Source organism: Mirounga angustirostris, unplaced genomic scaffold (genome assembly GCF_029215605.1).
Source record: "Mirounga angustirostris isolate CCGP_5_RB_7025 unplaced genomic scaffold, mMirAng1.0.hap1 SCAF_6, whole genome shotgun sequence".
Lineage (NCBI taxonomy): Eukaryota > Metazoa > Chordata > Mammalia > Carnivora > Phocidae > Mirounga > Mirounga angustirostris.
In genome coordinates, this window is record NW_026991714.1 from 14327128 (window position 1) to 14346503 (window position 19376).

Below are 19376 nucleotides of genomic sequence, written 5' to 3' on the forward strand. Positions count from 1 at the left end.
TATACTTGGGGGCCATTTTAAATGATAAAATCAAAAACAAGAACACGAAAACACAAAAAAACATAGCACTAAACAGACTACAATAAAAGATACTTGTTTATACTATGAGAGCTGAAACACGAAGCAAAGGATCGACTGACTTGTCAGGCCTCAGCTGAGAGCGTTCAGAACCGCTGACCCAAATTTTTACCACTCTGCGCATGTCTGTGAAGGACTGCAAAAGTGCCAGAAGTATTGATCTTGGCATTAGCAAGAAATTTTAGCAAATAGGCAATTTGTAAATATGGAATCCATGAATACTGAGGAATGACCATACCTGGGTGTACATATACAAACCACACAGAGACCACTTACATTTTGAGAGATACAGATTTCTTAATTCCATGCAATTCTAACTCTAACGCAGTAAACTTTGCTAAATAAATCTCAATGCAAGTGATAAAATGCAAAACCGTGAAGAAATGTAAAATCCTCCACTATGTTGTTGAATGAATGACTATTAGCATGCATGCACACCTTTTCTTTTTCCCATACCAACTTAGTAACATAAGGAGAGGATAACATTACTGCCACTTTTTTTTTAAATCCCACCCCTTACTACTTCCCCTGTCTTACAGTTCCTCTTTTTGTTCTTTAGTGCTCTATCCCATATCCATTGACACCATGCCTACTTCTCACCCTTTTATTACAGATTCAGTAAATAACTATTATTCATCAGCCATTTTCTATCAGATACTCTCTACGAAAGAAGGTATTTAGAAAAACAACGTAGCTTTTCGCCTGTGTTAGTTATAATCTGGGGCAGGAAAGCAATAATGACACAGTAGGTTGGAAAATGGTTGAGAAAACCACAGAGAGGGCAGTTATAAAGGCCCCAGAAGAGAAATAAAGTCAGTTCAGAAATGGAAGGAAGGAGAGAAAGACAGTTATGTGAAGCATCATTTTTTTTTTTTTGGTCTTACTTAATTCTCATTTTTCCTCTTTGAAAATCTAATGATTTGACATTTCGACTGAATTCACAAGTATCTTAAGGAGTCATAGACAACAGTTTAGATATTACTTAGTTGTCCCTTTAGGGTGAGGACACTGAGAACCCACGTGTGAGGAGACTTAAAATTCTTCTGTAGACGTTTGAGAAATTACTGAGAAGTGGCTGCTAACAGAAATACTCCTGAGCAAATGCTTCTGAATATCAGGTGGTAAAGAGAGGATTGCTGGGGAAGAATTCTGCTCTTGGCTTCTTCTCTTGTGTTAGGGATTTTAAACTTTTAATAATCTTGTAAAAATATTATGAAGAGCCAAAGAAATTCCTAGCTCCCTTTCTGATAGGAGGGACCATCATCCACAAGGAATACTTCTCTTCCTGGTTTAATTCAGTAGTTTTAAAAATTGTGAACCTTTTGTAAATCTCACACTGTACTAGGTTTTGTGTTTATGAATTTTAATGTAATTCTTATATGAGTCATTTTTTAATATACATCTGCAGGTCACTAATCAGGGAATTGTGTCTCCATCTGGCCTAAGTCCAGCAATCTGAAAGTTGGAAGGTAAGAAGCACTTCGCACCATATTCAGAAGTTCTGTTATTAATCAGAGTTGATGTGGTTGAGTCAGAATCTTGAAAATTGACCTCACTTGTGACACTGATAGTAGTCCAAGGAAACAGAAGAATTATCAGTAAGAAGAGTGAGTAATTTCTCAAAACCTGATGAGCTACTCTCGCTTAGTAGAGCAGAGCTCAAGGATCCTTGTGTCTTTGACCATGAACTCACGACCTGACTGGGCCCCCTACCCCAACCCACGCTGCCATCCTTTTTCTTATTCTTTGGGGCATAGCAGAAATGTGTTGAGAATTTCAAATATAAATACATGTTTTCTATTCTAATAACATTCTGGATTAATTTTTTCTCCGTTGCCCCTTAAAAGATCTAGCCTCCTCTGTTAAGTCACTGGATTCATGACCCATAAATCTGAGTTTGTATTTTTTTATCTTGGGTTGATTTTAAATTTGCAAAGATGCACCTAGATTTATAGTTTTATTGATAAAGTGAGGAAATTTGTGATGCAGCTTTTTAATATAGAAGCATATGTATTAAATAATTCTGATATTTGTCTCCTTTTATATACAAAGCCCATCAAAACTATAAATTTGAGGAAGAGAAGAAATTCTTATAGGAATCTCATAGAAGGAGCTCTACATCAGAGTTCAGAGAAGGCGCTATCTCATTTAAGTTGATCCAAGTGGTAGCCTCTCTGAGAACTATCCAGACCTTGTAGGTACAGCCTAATATTTATTTTGGTCATTATAGTTGCATTTTCAAAATTAAACTGTAGAATTCTTTTCTTATTTCAGAACGTTGTGTTTGGAATTTTGAGTTCTTTGCTGTAACTGTTTTAACACAAACTGCAGAAACAGCATTCACGTATCTGTCGTTTATCTTAAAATTAGAAAAGTTAGTTACCCGCTACTATGAATTTCAGGTGGACGTAGAGATTTTATCATCTCACCTCTGGCTATCTGTGTCACAAATGTTGGTTTGTATATGTTTTTAAAAGGCACTAGACTTAGAAATGCCAAAGTAATTAATTATTTTTATTTTCAGAAACAATTTCGTTTTCATGGTACGAAGTGTTTCTAAATTGAAACACTTTCAGATTAATGGACTTAAGATAAATGGTTGCCATTTTCTATACATGGTAATAATGAGATAGTGCTTCAGCTACCTATCAGATACTAGATCTCACTCCCTATTTCTTTATTACACTTATTCAATCATTCATTCATTCATTCAACAAATAGTTATTGAGCACTAAAACTCTACCAGACACTGTGCTGGACTGTGAAGATGCAAGGAGAATGAATGACTGGAGGCAAAGGGCCAGAGGTGAGAGGGAATGTGGTACACACCGCAAACTACAAAGTTCAGTATGGCGGGGATATGTAATTTAGGAAGAAGGGGGTTAGAGACCATTACCATAGGGGAGGTGGGTGGAAGGATGGGTGAAACAGGTGCAGAGGAAGAAGAGTGCACTTATCGCAATGAGCACTGAGTCATGTATAGAATTGTCGAATCATTATATTGTACACCTGAAACTAATAGAACCTGTATGTTAACTATACTGGAATTAAAATTTTAAAAAAGAAGAAGAAGAAGAAAAAAAAGTGGGAAGGTTAGGTTGGGGTAGGAGGAAGCATAATAAATCAGGAGTTGAGAAATGTAATCAAATTATGAAGGGCCATGAAAGCCTTGTACAAGATTTGGGGTTTATCTGCAGAAAGTAATGTAACCAGATCTAATCTTAGAATTACTGGCTGCAGTGTGGAGAATAGATTGGATAGGAGTGAGTCTGGAGGGAGGCCATTGCAAGTAAGAGAAAATGATGGTCTGGACTAGGATGGTGGTGTTGGGGAAGGAAAGAAGGAGATATTTAAGAGAAATTTAAGATACTTAGTTAAGATAGTCCTAAAAGAATAAATAAATGATCTAACTACATTCTTGATGATCTGATTAAGTTCTGTTTCCTCTCAAAGATGGCCAGATATCACTAATAATTGATTCCAAATAATGTCATTAAATAGTTTAAAGCAGTTTTTTATAAAAAGGTATTGATACTGGTCAGACAATACCCACTGACAACCAGGCTCATTAATTATAATATAATGGTAGCATTTGATCCGTTTTGCTCAGCACTTCTTATGTTTTGGTCATAGCACTAAGCATTTTACCTGGTTTATCTTGTTTAACATGGCAACCATATCAGTAGATAATACTATTTCCATTTTACAGATAGGCCTGGGGGTTAGGTACTTAGCCTAAGACTACCCAATTTGTAAATGGCAAATCTGTTATTAAAACCTAGTAACTTGTTAGTTACAGGCACAGCTGGGATTAGAACCTAGATCTATCCTGCATTAGTACTTTTAAGATTTCTGTTTTTGTTAGGGTTAATTTCTAATATGCTATGCAACTTCTTTTTGGCCCAGTCTTGTGTATAATTATATTTCTGCATAAATAAGATAAGCTACAGTTTGAGCAAACACACAGTAAAGAGTATTGACTACTCGGAGTTTTTTTCTTTCCAATTAGTTAGGATAAAGCAAGTGTGAAAGGAAGTGGATGGTGAGGCATTTTGAGGAGGCAATCAAATGTATATACATGCTTTCTAATTATATATTTCCAAGCCAATAATTTCTTTGAAAATGAATGTTTTAAGTGTGTTTCTTTACCATGTTAGGTCCGTAGATACAGAGAAAATATTAGATCTTTCATGTCAGCGTAAATGAGTCTCAAAAAATTCACAGCTGAACGCAATGGTAGAGGCCATTGGCAAGAGGTTATGTTACTTTAACCAGGACTACTCCAGAGAACTAGGATAAAGACTGAGTTCTAGAACCTCCAGCTTTGGCTGTATTTTAACTGACTGTCAGAGCGGTTTCGCTGTCAGGGAACCGTTGGATTGGCAGCCCTTGCTAACACTTTTGTTACAAGAGTGTCGGGGGCATCTCTAGTAAGAGTAGTGGTCTTTGTTGTGAGAGAAACCAGTAGGGGGAAAAAAAGTCAACGCAAGTGCGCAAATGGTGTCCCTTTGCGTGGGAGGAACACCCTTCGACTTACAAAATAATATAATGAAAATATTTTTGTTTCTACAACTTTGTCTTAACACTTTGTATAGCATCAGCTTCTGAGAGATAACCGAGCTGAGAGAGGACACAAGAAAAACTGTTCTGTGAAAACAGGCAGCAGGTAAGCCATTCAGAATCACTTCTAATTCTGCTCATTAAGTCATGTGCCTTCTTTTTCCCCCTACCAGTATGAATGGATGAGTTACAGCTGAGCTGCCTTTGAAATTGCCTTCTAAAGAGCCAGTGTGAAATATTTCACCCATTGTTTATTAGAATCTATTTCAGGATTACTAGTAATGAATAGAGAGATGGCATTTTATTTCTGTTTTTAAAAAGGGGGTGAAAAATAAAGAGTGAATTTTTGAAAGAAAAGAAAATTTTTGTTTCTCATAACTAATGAATAGTAGGTCAAGATTTAGAATGATCATTTTAGTTTTTCATTTAAAAAAGTAGAATTAATCTTTTTCCCCTAAACTTACATGGTACTTAGACCTTATGAGAGAGTAACATGTATATTCTAATAATGTATAAATGAGTCTATAGAAAATATAATCTTCTTAAGAAGTGCTTCTGGGTTCTTAATCGTTTTTATATTGCTGAGTCAATGTTATTTTTTTTTCCTTCAACAGAAAGAATTTGTCCCAGTCGGTTGTTTTAGATGTATATTTTCAAATTTTGCATGTGGTGTTTCTGAAGACTTAATTTTTATTTAGATGAAAATGGCCATCAGAATATTGATCAGAACTACCGCCCTGGGATTTTTAACAAGATAACCGACCTCAGATAAATAGCATCCCATGGTTTCCCATTGGTAGGGTGCTAGCTGCTGTGTTTAACTTTCCCAAGCAAGCAAGAGAGCTTTAAGGTATAATGTGGTACAAAGTAACCTCAACTGAGAACCCGCTCGATCTCTGAAGAAGCGAATGTAAATCGTATCTAAGCATGCCTACCTAATTTAGACAATCAAAAACTGTCAAACATATAAGTTGACCATCAGTGATAGTCAACATAAAAACCAATGCATTTACCCCTAAGAAGGTCAGCTCCTAAAATTAGAACAATAATCTGTATAAAATGTATATAGTTTATAAATAACTATAAGTGAAATATTTATAGAAATAAAAAGAGCAGGCAACAGCTCACTGTTGGAATTAATCAGGCAAAATGGAAAAAAAAAACATGTAATTGTTAGAAATGAGAAATATGGTTGTTAAAGAGATCATTAGTGAAATGGAGATGTGGCCAAAGAAATAGACTGGAATATAGCATAGAAATGCAAGGAGACGGGAAAATGAGAATGGTTAAGAGACAGAAAAAAGTCTTAAGATATATTTAATCAGTCTTTGATAAAGAATATAGAAGGGCTTAGCACACACACACACGATATTTAACGAGATATTGGCTAAGAATTCCCAAAGCTGGTGAAAGTTACAAATCCATAGATACACATACAGAAACACAATGAATACTAAGTAGAATAAATAAAAAGAAATCCAGGGCACCTGCATGGCTCGGTTGGTTGGGCGTCTGCCTTCCGCTCAGGTCGTGATCCCAGAGTCCTGGGATCGAACCCCTGAGTTGGGCTTACTGCTCAGCGGGGAGCCTGCTTCTCCCTCTTCCTCTGCCTCTCCCCACCACTCGTGCTGTCTCTCACTTGCTCTCTCTCTCAAATAATTAAATAAAATCTTTAAAAAAGAAAAAAGAAATCCACACCTAGTAGTATAGTGTAGTACACCAAAAACAGGAGAAGATCTTAAAAGAATCCAGAAAGAGGGGCGCCTGGGTGGCTCAGTTGGTTAAGCGACTGCCTTCGGCTCAGGTCATGATCCTGGAGTCCCGGGATCGAGTCCCTCATCAGGCTCCCTGCTCGGCAGGGAGTCTGCTTCTCCCTCTGCCCCTCCCCCCTCTCATGTGCTCGCTCTCATTCTCTCTCTCTGAAATAAATAAATAAAATCTTTAAAAAAAAAAAAAAGAATCTAGAAAGAAAGGACAAATTGTCTACAAAGGAATGGTAGGTATACATCAGATGTCCCTGTAGCAACAAGGAAACCAGAACATAGTGGACTCATCTTCAGAGTTCTAAGTGAACATACATTGACAACCTAGAACTGTGTACCTAGAAAAATGTCTTTCTGTACAGAAGTGAAGTAGACACATTTTCAGATTTTCATAAACTAAGAACATTTACTACCAACAGACATCGGCTAGAAGAATTTATAAAGGATGTGTTTCCAAAGAATGATCTCGCAAGAAAAGTCTGAGATCCAAGAATGAATGCAGAACCAATAAACTGATAAAGATGTAGGTAAATGTAAACAACCATTGTTTATATAGACGTGTGATTCATAGGCCTTATCAAAAGACAATCTGGGCGCCTGGGTGGCTCAGTTGGTTAAGCGCCTGCCTTCGGCTCAGGTCATGATCCTGGAGTCCCGGGATCGAGTCCCGCATGGGGCTCCCTGCTCGGCAGGGAGTCTGCTTCTCCCTCTCCCACTCCCCGTTTGTGTTCCCTCTCTCGCTGTGTCTTTCTCTGTCAAATAAATAAATAAAATCTTTAAAAAAAAAAAAAAGACAATCTAAAATAGTGGACAACAATAGCATGTTAAATTGGCAGGAAGCAGATGAGTTGTATAGCATGGGCATGGGACAGGGCCAGGAAGGAACTGGAAGGAGGGGTTCCCAAGGGGCATAAAGAAGCTCTTGGGATGATGGATATCTTCATTATCTTGAGTGTGATGATCCTTTCACATGTATAGACCTATGTCAGAACTTATCCAGTTGTTCCCTTTAACTGTGCATTTTTCTTATGTCAACTACACCTCAGTCAAGATCTTTTAAAAAATTTTGGGGGGGCGCCTGGGTGGCTCAGTTGGTTAAGCGTCTGCCTTCAGCTCAGGTCATGATCCTGGGGTCCTGGGAGCGAGCCCTGCGTTGGGCTCCTTGCTCAGCAGGGAGTCTGCTTCTCTCGCTCTCTCTCCCTCTGCCTCCCCTCTACCCCCCCCCCCACTCATTCCCTCTCTCTCTCTCTCAAATAAATAAATAAAATCTTCAAGTAAAAGCCAAGGTCTTTATGTTGGCCTTCCAGGCCGTTTGTGACCTGGCCCAGACCTTTTTGCTTCCTCCCTGACATCATCTCCCACTTTACTTCTTACTCACCCCCTCCTGCACAGGGGCCTCTGTCCTATTCCCCCAGCACACCAACCCCACTCATGTCTCAGGGCCCTTGCACATGCTGTCCCCTCTCCCTTCAGCTATCTTTATGGCTTGCTCCCCATTTCCTTCAAGTCTCTGCTCAATGTAAAAGAGGCTCATTCTCCACCAAACCCATCAGACTCTGATTGATCTGTCTTCCTGATTGTCCCTGTTACAGAGACAATCTCTTTAAGCTCCATGAGAGCAGGGTCTTTGCTTTACTCACTGGTGTATCCCCAGTACCAAAAACAATGCCTGATACATGGGCAATAAATATTCATTACATATTTGTAGAATGCATTTAAAATTGATTATATGGCAGTAAAGTACTCTGATTGAGTCCTTGTGGGGACCTCTACAGTTAGAGTATCTGACTCTAGTCCCCATTTCACCACTTATAAACTGGGTGATCCTGAGCAAAATACTTAACTTCTCTGTCCCTCAGTTTACGTATCTGTGAAATAGGGAAAATAGTCGTATCCACTTCATAAACACTGTTGTAAGGAATTGATGAGTTAGTGCCTATAAAGCATTTAAAATGGAAGAGCTCAAATATTAGCTCTTATTTCAAGTATGGTATTGTTATTTCCACCTGTGTGTTTTCTAAGCACTTGTTCAACTATTTTTTTATCCTATTTTTCTTGTACCTAGTTTAGAAAGTCAAATCATTCTATAAGACTTTTTTTTTTAATCTTTTTTTTTTTTTTTTAAGATTTTATTTATTTGACAGAGAGAGACACAGCGAGAGAGGTGAACACAAGCAGGGGGAGTGGGAGAGGGAGAAGCAGGCTCCCGGCTGAGCAGGGAGCCCGATGCGGGGCTCGATCCCAGGACCCTGGAATCATGACCTGAGCCGAAGGCAGACGCTTAACGACTGAGCCACCCAGGCGCCCCGAAATCATTCTATAAGACTTATGACAAAGTACAGCAGGCCCCAGCCCTGTCCTTCCCCGTTCTCCAATTTCACCCTCCAGAGGAAACCACTTTCAACCGTTTTAGCCATTTCTTCTAGTATCAACCCAAATTACATGCTTATATTACTATTTGTTGAAGTTCTTACTTTGGTATAACCTACTGACTTCCGGCTGTACGTCCTACACACACACACACACACACACACACACACACACACACACGCATGCGTGCATGCACCCCATATCTGCATTTCTCTCTTTCTAGTAGGTATATCATAATCGTTAGACCAAATCAATATTCATTGTTTGCATTAATGTGATTATGTATGTAAATATTATTCATAGATGTATCACTTTCCTGTTGTCATGGAGATAACTGTCTTGTTTTTCATTCGCTTTGTTTTCTGTGTGCCTCACCCCTGTTCATCAACCACCTCTACGCAGAAGTGTAGTTCCTCTCAATTCTTTTTCTGGGTGGCCTCCCTCTTTGAGCCGTCGCTGTCTCAGATCCATTCTCAACTGTTTGCTGTCTGGATCTGCTGCACAGCGGATGTCCCGTGATCTCTCTTCATTATCATCCTCGGGATGTCCTTCATCTCTCCTACAGGGGATTTCCTGTTCCCTGGACCCCACGCCATTATTTTTCCTGAGCTTTCTGCGAAAGAGAACAGTCGTGGTTAAATCTGTGGCACTTTGCATGTCTGAAAATCTATTTTTTCTAGCCTTACACTGATTGATTCAGCTGGGAATGGAATTCTGTTGGGAGACATTTTGCCTCAGGATTTTGAAGGCATTGCTCCTATCTGTGGTTTCCATTTCCCCTCCTCTCTTAGGATTTGGATGTTGGAAGTGCCCTCAAGTGAGCCTCCAGGTTTTCTTAACGTCTCTTTTATATATTGTTGTCTTCAAAGATTCCTGGACAGTTTTATCAATGTGATGTCTCAAACCTTTTATCAATTAAAAAGAATTCTCTTACAATTTTCATTTCCAAGAGCTCACCTTGTTCTTTGAGCATTCCTTTCGGATATCCTCTGTGTCTTGTTCCGTGGATGCAGTTTATTTTCTTGTGTCTTTACGAGTAACATTTGTGTGAGGCATGGCGCAATTTGTGAAGGTGAAATAAGCACAAGGAGAGAAAGATTCACTCGAGTTTAATTTTTGTTACAAGTCTTATTAATTGCAAGACTAAAAAATTCTTCACCTTCCTTATTTATATGTATTTTTCTGTGTTGCTGTCTTGAAAGCCATTTTCTTTCTAGTATTTTCAATATCGTCTTGACTTTTCTTACCCCTTTTAGATGAGTGACTTCACTTCCCTTTCTCAACTTGTGGGAAATATAAAGGTTAGAGAAGAGAACTGTAATGCATTAAACCAGTAAATCTTGGGATCATTTACTCCCAAAACATAGCAGGCAGGTAAGAAAAGATAAATGCACCAGGGGTCTGCTGTTAATGACTCAAAGCTGAGACTCTGAAGCGTGTGCCAACAGCGTGCTCTTCAGGTAGGCCTTCCAGTCACTGGAGCTCGGCACAGTATGGCTTCCGCCTGTGGAGGGTGGTACATCTCACCCTCAGCTCCGCAGGGCAGTTTTCAAGACCTCCGTAGCCGGGTTTCAGGGTCTTACTTACCAAGGCCACTAACTGTAATGCAGTTGGGTGGTTTTCTAGATACCCAGTTTATGGCGTTTTTTCCCTTTTTGCCACACCCACTTTCGTGTTCAGGTAGGCTCTTTAAATCGGTGACGGGGGCAGGGGAATTGTGTCTTTTCCAACTCTGAGGCTGTCTTACATCTAACAGTGCCAAAGAGGTGACAACCTATGAAAGCCTCCTTTAAACAAACAACCTGGGCGCCTGGGTGGCTCAGTTGGTTGGGCGACTGCCTTCGGCTCAGGTCATGATCCTGGAGTCCCAGGATTGAGTCCCGCATCGGGCTCCCTGCTCGGCAGGGAGTCTGCTTCTCCCTCTGACCCTCCTCCCTCTCATGCTCTCTGTCTCTCATTCTCTCTCTCTCAAATAAATAAATAAAATCTTTAAAAAATAAATAAATAAATAAACAAACAAACAACCTACTTGGATAATTTCAATCCGTTCTCCAGGGAAGCTCTACCTCATCAACAATGGACTCTTTTTCAAGGGGGCCTGTGCTTCTTCCTCTGAAAAGGGCAGGTGTGCCTTTGGATTTCTTTCTTTCTTTCTTTCTTTTTTTTTTAATTTTATTTATTTGTCAGAGAGAGAGCTCAAGCAGGGGGAGAGGCAGAGGCAGAAGGAGAGGGAGAAACAGGCTCCCCACTGAGCAAGGAGCCTGACTCGGGACTCTTTCCCAGCCCTGGGATCATGACCTGAGTCGAAGGCAGACACCTAACCGACTGAGCCAGCCAGGCGTCCCTGTTCCTTTGGATTTTGTAACTGGCTTCTCACCCCCGACACATCCTTCCGCACTTGAGCTGCCATCAGCAGTGCTCAGCGTAACACATCATTCCATCATATCCAGAGAGTTATTAAGGAACTATGAAAGTGTTTTATTTGTTCATATGTTTATTGTAAACATAATTAGCATTCTCCTTCTCAGACGTGATACTCAACAGGTCCTGTAATCAAACTTTTGACTGATTCTTAACACAGATATAATGTAAACTAATATAAACAAACTCTAATTATAAACAGAGCTATAATGTCATCTCATTGATTCAAACGACATTAGTCTTACACATCTTCCTTTTAGTTTGTTGCTCCATTTTTATTCCCTGGGGGGAGCCTTCTCATATAGCAGGTGTGTCAGATATTGAATGGTGTGAAAAACTTTCATCATAACGTTATCCTCTTATATTTATTTGATGTGTTTGCCCAAGATTTTGCATTGCAGTCCTTGGAGTTGTGTGTTTCCTGTCTCGCATTCTTCCGTGCTTTTATCTTACTGATTATTCCCATCTGATGCTTCTGTTTGATTAGTCTGTGAGGTTCTGTTTTCTGGCATCCTTTCATTTCTTCAGAATTCTCTATCCATTTTCCTACTATGGCATTCTGTCTTAGGTTTATTGTATATTATTTCTCATCTAATATTGAATGAGCATCTCCGTATATACCTTGAAACCTTTGAAAACATTAATAAAAACTTAAGGAAACACAAAATTCTTTCAAGAAATAAATGCATGAAAGCATACACAACTGTAATTTTTGAAAACCAGTACTTACTCCCTATCACTGTCAATATTTACTAATGAACAGGCATAGTTTTTGAGTGGTCATTGCATGCACTAGGTTATTAGCCAAAGTGAAACACACATACACACATTCACACTCACTCAGCTAAACCTTGGGGCAGTGCATCTAAGTGTTTTCTAGAAAGAGCAGTGACATCTAGACTTATTTCTTCAACCCATATCTTTCTCTTAAATTCCAGACTTGATACCCAAACCTTCCATTTTTTTATTTCAGTAGTCAAATATAATTTTATATTTCTCAAAGTTAGGAAGTTCTTTTCCTCTGCCTTCACCTCATTTAAAACTCCAATTAAATTATTATTATTATTGTTCATATTTTTTCTCGTGTCATAACCTTTGGTTGGTACCAGAAAGTTCAATATAGCTTCCCAAACTGAAAGTCAGTAAAACATGCATTAAGTGATGCCTGATTCTGAGTGACGTGCCATTCTCGAAAATGTCTTGCTTTTTTAAATACCTCTTTATATTTATGATTAGTCTTTACTATTCTAAGAATCCCAAAAAAAAGACTGATAGTTTGACAAAAATTGACAGCAATTTTATTGAGTTATTTAGATCATGTCATACCTTTCCTTTTAGATCTGACTTTGTTGTTGTTGTTGTTTTTAATCTGCTGTACTTCTTTACTTACATGAGTCCTGTCATTTACTCTGGGGAGGCACAAAGGCTAAATCATCCAACTGTCTGATATATAATTTGAAATTAAGTAAAAGCACTTTTATTGTTGATATTATTCAATTCTATTTAATATTTTATAATGTCTTTTATGGGCACCTGAGTGGCTCAGTTGGTTAAGCGTCTGCCTTTAGCTCAGGTCATGACCTCAGGGCCCTGGGATCGAACCCCCGCATTGGGCTCCTTGCTCAGCGGGGAGTCTGCTTCTCCCTCTCCTCCCCGCTCATGCTCTCTCTTGCTATCTCTGTCTCTCTCTCAAATAAATAAATAAAAACAATTTTTTAAAAAATGAGGGAATACAAATTTTAAAAGATAATAATAATAATGAATAAAATGTCTTTTAAAAACATGTGTTAATTCACTTTTACTTAGTTTTTAGTAGCATTACATTTTTCATTTACTTAATGTCAAATAATTTGATAATCCCTGGATACTGTGTGTTCTGTTTCTTATGTTAGCAATTAATAGTGAGGAGGAAGAAATCACCCTTCTTTTTTTTTTCTGTCATCTTGCCTGATTAGTAGTAAAGAGTCTCCTAAAATGAAAAAAATGACAATAGATTTCATCAGAGAAAACAAATCCCATCACATTCACACAAAAACACATTCATGTCAGCCTTCTTCCATCAGGCTAGAAGAACATTTCTATTTACTTTAATACAGAGCATATTCATTTTCATATGATGATACAAATCACTGTGTTGTGTTGTAGCTGTAACAAATAGAATTATAGCTGTTCTTTATTTGATCTTCTAAAGATCAAAAGATGTTCAAGGATGGAGTTTGCTTAGTCTTCCCCATAGTGTCATCTGTTATTGGAGAAGGAGATCTCATTTGCAACAGATACAAAACTATTTGTCATTTTGTAGGTTTGCCAAAAATAAATGAAACTATTAATTACTACATTTTTGAGCAGCTGTTAATAAATTGGGACAGGATAACTGTTCATTAGAGTACTGGTTAATGACATGGACTGTATTTGTTCAGTGTTGCTTTTCGCAGAAATGTATCAACAAGATTAAACGTATTGACAAAAGTAAGTGATGCTTTATGTTAATTTTTAAGATGAGAAGTTACCTATCCTATGTTAACAGATTTAGGATTTTAAAACAAATCCTCCTTTGTCATATTAAAATAGTGATTCAAGACCATACTTGAAAGCAACTTACACCACTTAACATTTCATGTTTTATGTACTTTATATGCCCAACATAATGGCTTGAAAATGCTTTTAAACACTAATTTTAAAAGTAAAATGTCTAGTGTTACTGTTTTTACTTTTTAAACCTAAAATTAGCATTAAATTTCATTGTCTTAAAAAACCTCACCCAATCCTCCAGAAAGAAAAGTGTCTTAGATTTTTTAATTAATGCATACAAATGCATGAATGAACACATAAAATATATTTACATACTCCCTTTAATAAGAATGTATACATTCTATATTTGTTTAATTGGATGGAACACATTTAATTGCATGTGTTCTAATTAAAAAAAAATTTTAATAGCTTCTAGGTATGGATATTTATAGTAGCATAATTGGAAATAAGCCACATATACAACATAAAATGATTTTTAAGGAATTTAATCTATTTTATACTATATGACCAAATTAGTATGTTAAAAAAAAGGCACTAGTCTCAAATTGCCAGTTCTCGTGCCTTCTGTCCCTTTGGCATCTAGAAATTCTGACTTTCCTTGCCAAAATTTTAAACTAATGATTATAGGGAGTTATTTTAAATTGTGACTATACTAAATAAAATTACTTATCAGCCAATTAGAATTTTGAGAGATTGCTTTTCAGGGTAATATGAGTAACCCACACAGACAAAAAAAGGGATTTGCCGTTTGGAGCTATGTAATGTATCCAGTGCGTGGTAAATTAAAAAAGCAATCAAATACTTCCTGGTAAAACATTCATGACAATGCTTTCTTGAAATCTGGTAGATAATTAGATGTTTTCACATAACTAAAAGTATGCACAGCCTCTCACCTCTAGAACAGCAGTGGAATTTGGCCATGGTCACTAATAATGGAAAATAGCACGTGAAAGCTTTCCAGTAAATTTGTCTTGTGGAGTCCATTTCCTTCAGACAGGTGTCTGTTTCACAGTTGGCACTCTCCAAATTGGTCCTGTGATTAAATGGCCATGGACACAAAACTAACCTTTAACTCCCAGAGATGCTTCCCCTTGGCAATGATGGAGGTCCACCCACAGGACCGTATATTAACAACAGGTGTATCCCCGTGCTGCCCAGGTTATAACTTCATTAGGGGTACGTCTGAGGATCTGATCATCCAATGCGTATATGTGCCAGAACACTCCCCAAAACATCAAGCATTCCTAATTTATTAGTAAAAGAATTGCTGTAAAAGTTAAGATTTTAAACCAGCAATACAATAAACAACAGCTCCTACTTGATCATTTGTACCTTACAGCCTGGAGAATAAACCTCATAAATTCATCTGCCGCATTGACAACGCTTTGAATTTAAAAATACTATTTTGTGTCTGTAGAAAAGAAATTATACCAACTCTTGAAATTTGACATATTTAACTGCTCATAATATAACGGGGATCATCCTGCAGTCTAAAACAGCTACTGCATATATAAGTAGTTGTTATTTAAGTATAAATTATTTAATAATTTATAAAAATATTCAAATATTAAACACTTAACTATCACTTGTATTTGATTTTAATTACCTTTCAATTAGGAGGCAATTTAAAAATAAATCTAAAAATCACAAAATAATGTCTCATAGAGTTAGAACTATATTTTTAAAAGCATCTACTTCTTTATAATCAGTCTTTTTCTTCACCCTTTCTCTTCAGAAATATTTTTCATCGCTCTGTAGTGATTTGTTTGTATACCAAGATATTGTTGGGAATTTACTTTGTTTATTTCATATAGTTCTGATCAATTCCAACTCATGCCCAATTATATTACACTAAATTAACATAATTCAACAGATGTTGATATTTAAATGTTTTCTGGCATTCAAATCTTGGACAGCTGTCTTTGAGCTTGGGGAAAAGGCAAACATTTAGAGTTAAATGCTGAACATATGCTTAAATTACTAATTAGAAAGATGGAATAAAAACTATGCATTATCCTTTCTAAGGACAATAAACTTCAGATAGAGATTTCTGTAATCTTTTTACATCAAGTTACAGTCCAGAGGTGTACTCAAACTGAAAGACATCAGACGTCATGAATAACTTAATTTAATTTCAAGTTTGATCACTTAAAAATTACGGAGAGTGTCACTAAGATTTGAAAACCTAGAATGACTTCATACTGGCAGTTTTAAGAGTTGAAAGGATGCTTTTCTCTTACAATGTCAGGATGGTAAAAGCAGTTTTTAACAATATTTTATTATGGAAAATCTATCAAAAGCAGAAATACGGAGAAAAATATAAACTCAATGTGTCTCTCAACTGGCCTAGATAATTATCAGTGTATGGCCAACTGGGTTTCATCTGTATCCCTACCCACCCTTTCTTCCAACCCCAAAGCCCATCTATCATATTACTTCAACTGAAATGTTATCAGTATGTTCTAAAAAATAATAGCCTCTTCTAAAGAAAAAGAAGCCACAGGGCACCTGGATGGCTCAGTTGGTTAAGCAACTGCCTTCGGCTCAGGTCATGATCCCGGAGTCCTGGGATCGAGTCCCACATCGGGGAGCCTGCTTCTCCCTCTGACCCTATCCTCTCTCATGCTGTTTCTCTCTCTCTCTCTCAAATAAATAAATAAATAAAATCTTAAAAAAGAAAGCCACAGTACCATTACCACATCTATTAAAAGAGCAATAATTTCTTAATATATAATAATATATACAGTTGATATTCACATTTCTTCAGTTATTTTGTAATGTTTTATTTTATACATTGTTTGGATTTGGATCCAAATGAGGTCCGTCTCTTATAATTGGTTGATACACATCTCTTTTAAAAAGTTCCCTTTAATTTATAAATATGCCCTCCCCCAGCCTTTGTTTTTCCTTTAAAGTTTTTGATTACAGAAATCAGGTTGGTTGTTCTATGAAGTTTGTCACCTCTAAGGAGTGTTGCTGATTTTATCCACATTGTGTTATTGGACATCTACCTTTTGTCCCTCGTGTTTCCTGTCATTGGTATTTAAATCTAGAGAATTGATTAGATTCAGGTTGTTTTGTTTGTTTTGTTTCGCTTTGTTTGGGCCAAGACTGTTTCAGAGATGGTATCTTCTATTTCTCATTTCCATGTCTCTTTCTGTGATTGATTAGCCATAATGATCCCAAATTCATTCGTTAAGGGTTACAGAATGGTGATATGTTAATTCTGTCATTTCACTTTTGCCTATTGGTTGGATTACTTCTGTTAAAAATTTCCCCCGCTTCAACTACTTGATTACTTCGAGGCACAGATCATGTAGGAAACGCAAGATAAATACTTGATCTCTTCCCTTGGTTATCAGTTTTCAGAATTAATTGTTGGTTCCTTACATTTTCCAAAGGTGACCAGTGAAACGTGATTCTATTTTGTTTTTAACTCATTTATTTTAAACATATTTGCTGTGTTTCAGTTCATTAGTTATTATCCTAATTGATGTTAAAATTGGACCATCTTCGGGCAATGGAAGATTATTTATATTGGTTCCTGAGTCTGTTTCCTTTCTACTGGTCTTTGCTGTCTTCCTTGCCATCTGGTATGTTTACATTTTCAAAGCTACCTTGGACCTTTTCTGGCCTGGGCCAAGAATCAGCCATTTCTTTAAGAATGGAAATAGTTTTAGAAACTACAATCTGGATGTTAGAGATAACATTATTTCTAGCCCTTTTTAATGAAATGAGTTAGGATTTTTTTTTTTTTTAACATATGGGCTCATACTAATAGTCCTGACTCAAATTCAAGACTTCAGTATTTTTGTACTCTCCATCATTGATTATAATCTTTTTTTCAACATTGAAAATACTACCTCTCAATCACACCATAATAATTACAGTTGACCTTTGAACAGTGTGAGAAGGTTAGGGGCACCCACACCCTGTGCAGTCAAAATTTCTTTGATAACTTTTCACTCCCCAAAAACCTACAAATAGCCTACTGTTGACCAGAACCCTTACTGATAACATAAACAGTCGATTAACACATACTTTGTGTGCTATCTGTATTATGTACTGTATTCTTACAATAATGTAAGCTAAAGGAAAAAAATATTATTAAGAAAATCATAAGGAAGAGGCACCTGGGTGGCTCATTTGGTTGAGTGACCGACTCTTGGTTTCGGCTCAGGTCATCATCTCAGGGTCATGATCTCAGAGGTTGTGAGATCGAGCCCCGGGTGGGGCTCCGTGCTCAGTGCAGAGTCTACTTGAGATTCTTTCCCCTTCCTTTACCCCTCCATCTCCCTCCCCTTCTGCACATCCGCCTGCTCACGCTCTCTCTCTCTCACTAAGATAAATAAATAAAATCCTTTTAAAAAATCATAAGGATGAGAAAATACATTGAGAGTACTGTACTGTATTTATTGGAAAAATTCCTTGTATAAGTAGACCCGTGCAGTTCAAATCCATATTCAAGGGTCAGCTGTATTCCTTTTATCTAACCAGTCATACACACAGCAGTCTCAGAATCACCATATCATCATGACCATCAAATAAAATAATTTGTAAGGACAGTTTAAAATTTTTCCTTTTCCCATTTGTTTGATAATTTTTTTTTAAGGTTTTATTTATTTATTTGACAGAGAGAGAGACAGCGAGAGAGGGAACACAAGCAGGGGGAGTGGGAAAGGGAGAAGCAGGCTTCCTGCTGAACAGGGAGCCCGATGCAGGGCTCTATTCCAGGACCCTGAGATCATGACCTGAGCCGAAGGCAGTCACTTAACCAACTAAGCCACCCAAGCGTCCCTTGTTTGATAATTCTTTTATATTTCACGAGGAATATGTAGTCAATTCCTGTGTTTTAAAGTCCCTTGAGGGGCTTCTGGGTGGCTCAGTCAGTTAAGCATCTGCCTTTGGCTCAGGTCATGATCTCCGGGTCCTGGGATGGAGCCTGCTCAGCAGGGAGTCTGCTTTTCTCTCTCTCTCTCAAGTAAATAGATAAAATCTTTTTAAAAATAAATAAAGTCAAGGGGCGCCTGGGTGGCTCAGATGGTTAAGCGTCTGCCTTCAGCTCAGGTCATGATCCCAGGGTCCTGGGATCGAGCCCCACATCGGGCTTCTGGCTCAGTGAGGAGCCTGCTTCTCCCTCTGCCTCTGCCTCTCTCCCTGCTCATGCTTTCTCTCTCTCTCTGTATCTCTGTGTCTCAAATGAATAAATAAAATCTTTTAAATAAATAAATAAATAAAGTCACTTGAAATAGTTTCTAAGTATAGATATACCAATGTGTCATTAGGTTCTTTAGTTTCGTTTTAATATTCAGAGACTTCTCTTTAAAAATTTATTTAATTTTGTTATATAATGACATAAAAATCATTACAGGTTCCATAATCAAATCTCCACCAAAAAAAATCATTTTCAAAGAATTCTAGCCTCTACCCTGTCCCCTAACCAGGGGGCAGGTAGCTCTTGTTCTCTTTTGTTCTATTTGTGGTTTATCCTTCCATTGGCTCTTTTTTTTCTTCTTTCTATATTAGAGGATAAGCAGATCTTCCTCCCTCTCTTCTTTTCCTTTTCCTTGCTCTTACTTGCCCTCTAGAATAATATTTGACATTTCAGAAGACTTTTTTTTTTTTCTATAATTACCTTTACGTTAATACTTT

The 19376-nt window shown here is 37.4% G+C and overlaps 1 protein-coding gene across 7 annotated transcripts in view; it reads left to right on the plus strand.

Annotated features, from left to right (window-relative positions):
- Nucleotides 1-19376, plus strand: part of GPATCH2 (G-patch domain containing 2) — a 210649-nt gene that overhangs the window by 125024 nt on the left and 66249 nt on the right. For 5 of the 7 annotated variants that reach the window (XM_045876885.2, XM_045876883.3, XM_045876888.3 and 2 more), the window contains exon 8: nt 4674-4744. The exons of the other annotated variants lie outside the window; for them this stretch is intronic. In XM_045876885.2, the coding sequence (XP_045732841.1) occupies nt 4674-4744 (71 nt within the window). The remainder of the gene's footprint in view (nt 1-4673; nt 4745-19376) is intronic. 7 annotated transcript variants of the gene reach the window in all.